General features: G+C 39.7%; 1 protein-coding gene across 1 annotated transcript in view; it reads left to right on the top strand.

Moving 5' to 3' along the window:
* The window catches only part of WDR64 (WD repeat domain 64), a 136,417-nt gene extending 130,312 nt beyond the window's left edge, over positions 1-6,105 (top strand). The window contains exons 25-28 of the mRNA XM_077812175.1: positions 21-120; positions 3,171-3,251; positions 4,133-4,240; positions 5,998-6,105. Of these exons, the coding sequence (XP_077668301.1) occupies positions 21-120; positions 3,171-3,251; positions 4,133-4,240; positions 5,998-6,105 (397 nt within the window). The remainder of the gene's footprint in view (positions 1-20; positions 121-3,170; positions 3,252-4,132; positions 4,241-5,997) is intronic.
* Positions 6,106-6,523: the final 418 nt, after the last annotated feature.

Consider the following 6,523-nt stretch of genomic DNA (forward strand, 5'->3'; position numbering starts at 1 on the left):
TTCCTATCTCTTGTGAACAGGTGGAAATCATTGACCAAATCATCCTTGCTTTCAAAAAAGCCTAGACCCTTCGAAGTGGATCAGGATTTCAAGTTTTTCAAAGCCCTAGCTTCTCCTAAGGTAGGTGAAGAGACATAATCAGTTGTATTTCTTTTATGCAATATTCTGGTAGATGTTTACATTTGGAAAATAGCCCAAAACAAATGCCCGAGGCCTGTTTTGTAGAAAAGAATAGAAATAATCAAAGGGGTTTGTGCAAACTGTCTGTTGGGTTTCAATTCACATGGTTTCACACTTCCAAGTATCAAGTCTGAGTGATACTCGGTTGAACTTCCCTAGTTTGTATCAAAGCCACATAGAACATGGTTCCAGTGCAAACCCTTTGAAATTTGAAGTTTTATAGGGTTTCAATACAAACTTGGGAAGTTCAACTGAGTGCAAATCCATGTTCACGTCACACTCCCCATCAGTATCTGGCCCGGGAAAATAAATGATCCAATCAGCATACCAAATTCTTTGAATCCTGGTCATGTGCCACCTGAGGTACATTGCGCATATACTAAGCCGTGCAAACCCTAAATATCACAGATTTGCTTGAAAGGTAGGTGAGAACGCTGGTAAATCTTTTTATGCCTGGTCCTCGCTTCAAGGTTTTAATGAGATCTAAAATCTGAACATTTTGCAGAACTCTAGCTGAGTAGAAGTGCTTTATACATGCTCCTCTATCTAGCTTGGTACATGTCGCCTTTGGGCCAGATTGTCTCCTCTCCCTGCAAGGTGTACTGGAAAGGCAAAACCAAAAAGAGCCAGTCCAGTGAGAGCTAAGTGGCCTTTTGCTATGTGAGCTCCCCTCTACCCCTCAATGAAGTGGCATTCCTGTTCTCCAATGCTAGAATGGCTGAGAGAAAGAAGCAAGCTGGGGCGTGGACATCCTGCCATCCTCCTGAAATTCCTGATATTGTGTCCCCACCTGTACAGTCAGCCATTACCTTAATGTAGCCAACAGAACTGATATAATTATCTACACGAGCTGCCTCTGGCAGATCAAAAATCTTTCTGGCAACTATAGCAGCAGAATGCTAGCGCTCCATGCCCCCGAGGCAGAGATTGTCTGGGACAAGACAGCACTATTGTTCATGGTCAGCTACTTCACTCTCCCTGCCCTTGGTGTAATAAGGATGGGGTGAGGATGATATGCTCCTCTTTGATGCATGTCCCCCTAGGTTGACAGCCAGCTCCTCCTTTCTCCTAGCCCCTGTTTGCTGGGATTCTAAAAGTGGCATGGTTGGGTCTTACTCCTCCTGGCCCCATGACAGGAGTGTGTGGTGATGACTTCAGGGTGATGACAACCATGTGGTTGAGGTATTCTGCCACTTTGACCCCAAAGGCGGCCAAATATGTTTCCCATTAAGCTATGTTGGTCATGGACTCCAGACATCATTTTTCCCTATTGCCTGATATTACATCAAAGGGAATGCATGTGGCTTTTGTGGGATAGTCGAATGTTCCCTACAAAGCGAGGAACTATTGGTGATTAGAACCCAAATCTATTGTACTGCAGCTTTAGGTACAGTAGAGGGGGAGAGCAATGTGGAAAAATATACTTGGTAATACTGATGGCATATAAAATTAAAATATACTGTACTACTGAAGTGAACCCAGTGGCTGACTGGAATGTGGGACAACTCAACAAGTGTGTGCTCTGGTGACTTCTGATTTGCATTTTATCTTGTGACTTGTACTACTTAAGTTGGTAATTTTTGAAAAAGATGATTGGGCTGAGAGGCAACATCAACATGTGAGAGGAAACTGCTCTTGTCTTCAGTTACTTTGATAATTCATGGACACCTCTGAAAGTGTTGCTGATAAGGGTTGACAAAATCTTGTTTATTCTGTGGGGGACCATGTAAATCCATCTCAGCATATTTGCATATCCTTCAAGGTGTGTGTAAGTACCTTCAAATCACATGTATGCACCTCAGTGAATTAACTTTAATTCTGTGATGCTACCAGTGCTGAAGCTAAGAAGTCTAGAAGTCAAACCTGAGATATATGGGAAGAAATTAATGAGGGACTTTTTAAATTCTGAGGATGTGAATCCTCTTAAACTATAACAATTGCATGTGCACTTCAATTATCTACCAGAGGATGCTATAAAAGAGGATTTCTTTAAAATGCAATTTGATTTTTGCAGAAAACTCATATTTCAGTGTTTTATGAAAACCTGACAGTATTTCATTTTTAGATAATTTTTTCCCTGTTGCATGATCATAAACTGTGTTCCTAGTGGGAAATCAGTACTATGTCATATAAGTGACCTCCACTCTCAAATACATGGAATCTAATAACCTAGGTAAGTTTTAGCAGTCATATTTTTGCATGGATGAATGATCAAAGTACATACAACATTTGCACAACTTTGGCCTTTCCATCAACATACAGAAGAAATGTTTTTTTTTTTTCCTGATAGGCAGTGGAAGAGTGAAAGTTTGCATGCTCAAAGAGATTTCCCACCTGACTGCTCTGCAATGACACTGTCAGTTGGGACTGGGGTCCCCTGGGAGTTCCCAGCCCATCATCCCATGGTGACTGGGGTTAGAACTCAGCCCTCCTTTAGCAACATCCCCCAACCAACACATACTGTTAAAACTGACCTAAAAATTATTTTTTTTTTTAAATTGAGCTTATGCCCTCGTTAGCATATTTACATTTTGTATAAAGAATGCCTGAAGGGTTTTGAAAAACCAGTTTAAATATCTGGAATGGCATGTCTGTTTTTCCCCAGTTCCAGGTGTTCATGAAGCATTGGAGTTAAATATGTTTTCAAATAGTTTTAAATAATCTGACTAAAAGTCCTCCCTTTCCCTCCAACTTGTTGGCTCAGCTCTCGGTCTAGTTAGGTCAACTCTCCATTCGCTATAAAACAAGCAGAACCCCATCCCCCAATTTTTGGACAAAAACCTCCTAGGCTGTTTTTATATATGGCACAGAAACACAACTGGACACAAACCCAAGGATTTTTTTACATGTAGATGTGATTTTTTTTTTCTTTAGTAATATGGAGTGAATGTTACCTATGCAGATTTACGGAAACTCCACTAGATGTGATCTCTACTATCTTGCTGTTGCCTATAACTGGAAATATGTTGACTCTGTTTTCTATTTTTAAGGTTAATAGACAACCTTTGGAAAGTTTCAAGTCAGGAAACAAAGAGGCTGGTGTTGTGTTTGGCTCTATACCTATATACAGGGTAAGTTCAAGTTCATCTGCTTTTATACCTCAAGCATTGTCATTGATATAGCAAAAACTGTTAAAATTAGAAAATTTTTAAAATCGCAAACCCTGTGACTTGCTATTATAAACTGTCTGCTTCTCAATTTAATTTCTTTTGACTTGGCTTGAATTACTCCCTATCCATCTCCATTCAACGGTAGTTAGCATGATAACAGGGCGCCTCCTGTGAAGACTGATCAAAAGACCATTCTGCAAGGTGAGTCTTTCAGTCTTGTACTTCTCCTATCAAAGCTCATGACCTTAAATTTATGCTCAATCTCTTTTCTTTCAACCAGTCCAATGACCATTGCTTCTATTTGCACAAGGTGTTGGGAAATATATGCTAATACCATATCCCACTGAGCATACAAATGCTAAACCTGCATGGGACTTTTCATTCCAGTTTAATTGGCTTACTATTTATATAAACAACTGCATTAGAGATACAGGCCCAAATTCTGCTCAGTCACATAGCTGTACATCTGCCCCCTGCTGATGGGAGAGCATTCAGAGAGCTGGTAAAGAGCATTCAGCCAATCCGGCACACATGATGATCTTCCACTTCCCGCTAATGTGCTTTGGAAATTTGCACCCTGCTTTCTCACAGAAAGAAAAAATAAAATACAAGGGGGGACTGATTCTGAACTCCCCTTTCTATGAATTGGGGAAATTGAGCTGAAGTCAAGAGATATCCACTGGATTTTTATGAGCGTGTGAGATCAGAATCAGATGTTGTTGGTTTAGTGAGCTAAAAGTCTTAGAAACACTTTGTTATATAGGCTGTGGGTTATCAGTACAAACTGGTGCGCTCATAGGAGGCTATTCTGTAACTACACTGCTCTAAATTACTTTTCAAAGGTTCTCAGTCTAACAAGTCACAAAGCTCTCCACCAGTTGGGGTCAAAAGAGAAGCAAGACTCAGTTGACACTATCTTCAAAAGGATGAAGCATCATAGATTTTATGAGGTAAGTGGATTAGCAATTTCTTCACTTTAGCCCCAAAATGTTTGCCCATCCTTACCGTTATATACATTTCTTTCCTCTTTCCATTCAATTGATGTGAATACACAGAAATCAATTTTTTTGCAACCTGAAACTAGAAATAGGTCTGACCATGACCAATACAAGCTTGTCCAAAGTGTAAGGGTATTCAGATCTGGGGATTTGTGTTAGGCCCATCTATCCCAGAAATATTTAATGTAACATCCCATCATCTCCAGTTGTGTTTCATAATGTCATGTCAGGCTGCACCCTTTCTGATATATCAGCTCCATACAAAACAATCAGATTACCTAACAAAGCAAAAAATGAACGGGTGGGAGTAGAAGGGAGAAAAGCTTTAAGAGGCAAAGACAAATAATTTACCATACATACAGCAAACCAAACCCAATAAAGCCCATCAGTTGTTGATGGAGGTACCATGTAGAACTTCTGGACAACAGGTATTTCTCCTTCTGTTTAGAGATAAAACCAAACCAGAACCCTGAAATCTGCACTCTCAGGTGGTTCATATTCAAACACATGGATCCAAATCCATTCTTATGGTTTCAGATCTGCATTGGAACCCAAACTGATCAAGAAGGGCAAGTTTTCATTTGCTGTTTGAAATGCTACTCAAAGTGGCAGAAATCATGGGATCACCCAATCTCTCTTATATATTTATATTTAGAGAGAAGTAAACATTAACATTGCTAAACAGTTTATCTAAAAACTACTTTTTTCTCAGAAATGGTCCATACCTGGAACAACTTCTTCTTCCCCCTCCTCCATGACTCTGCTCAAGCTAACATACTGAAAATGGAAGTGTAGGCACAGCAGGGAGAACAGTAGGAGGGGTCAGATACTCCAAGTACATATCTAGGGTTTCAGATGGGATTGTACTTGGGTGGCTATCCTATCCTGCTGCTTGTGCCACTGTAGCTACACTTCTATTTTTAACAGGTTAGTTTGATCAGAGATAGCAATGGGATGTCTACACGAACTGGAAATTACACCACCCAGCTCAGTGTAGACATAACCTATGGTTGGCAGGATTTGGCCTTTCCCATTCTGACTCCTAAAGCCCCCTTTTCCTAGAGGAGACCACTTCTGAAATTGCAGGAGTTTAATCCCTGTGAGCTTGTGGCCCTTTCTAAGTTTCCACTTTGAATGAGGTAATTGGGGTCCAGTCTTTTAACTGGGACTCCTGTTGAAATCATTGGAAGTTCTGCATGTGAGGGCTTGCAAGAATTGGCACATAATGTATATATCAGTAAGCTTTTGGGACCAATTCTAATGACATTCAAGTCAATGGCAATACTTTCCTTAAGCTAAATGGGAGCAGGATCCAGGACTATTATCATGGCTGTGATAGAGATGCATGTGTTAAACTTTGGACTGAATTTGTTGGTGACACCCAGGAGATGTCACGGAGATGTGGTTTATAATATGTAAATAGCACAGAAAATTAAGCTGAACAGTTATTGAAATAAACATCATGATATGTCCTAGAAAAGACAATGTAACACATAGATTTCCTTTTGAATAACTCTTGTTTTGTTTCCTCCTAAGTCAGAGTGGAGAACTTCCAAAAAGTCATTTTAAAATTTATCTTTTCTACCATGTCTGATTATTTTCACAGTAAGAAATATTTCCAGTAGAGTGTAGAACTGTATAGAGCTCACTCAGCACATACACTAGCAAGGATTAACATATGTAGCTAAATACTCTGCTTTGTCTTACAGCCATCACGTTTATCCAAGAGAAGAAGTGCAAAAAATAGCCAGGCTACAGCGGCAAATGTGATCCAGTCCTTTGCCACCTCCATTTCCTTCCAAGGTGCAAAACCCTAAACTGCCACTGCTGTTATCAAAAATAAACCTTGAGATCACTGCAAATCATATGTAGTCAAAGTAATTGCTACTGGTAAGCAGACAAGCACAGCCTCTGTATCCAACTTCTTTATTTCCAATGCTCCAGCAATATTGTGTTAATTCATGTATCAGTAGCTCCTGTTGTCACATCACACCCCATATTCTTCATAGAAATATGCTTATTATATGAATATGGCATAAGTAAAATGTATTTTTTGCAAGATGGGTCATGTAAGTTATCATTGGAAAGTTTTATGATTTACTGAATATGATTACCCTATTTTGTATGTGTGTATCATTTCTGTATCTGAAGTTAGGAATATTAGTTCTGTATCAATTGCAAAAGAGTTTGCCTACTGTCTGGTGGGTGTTCCCCAGATGCAATCAGCCTGAATGG

The sequence above is a fragment of the Eretmochelys imbricata genome, chromosome 3 (genome assembly GCF_965152235.1).
Source record: "Eretmochelys imbricata isolate rEreImb1 chromosome 3, rEreImb1.hap1, whole genome shotgun sequence".
Lineage (NCBI taxonomy): Eukaryota > Metazoa > Chordata > Testudines > Cheloniidae > Eretmochelys > Eretmochelys imbricata.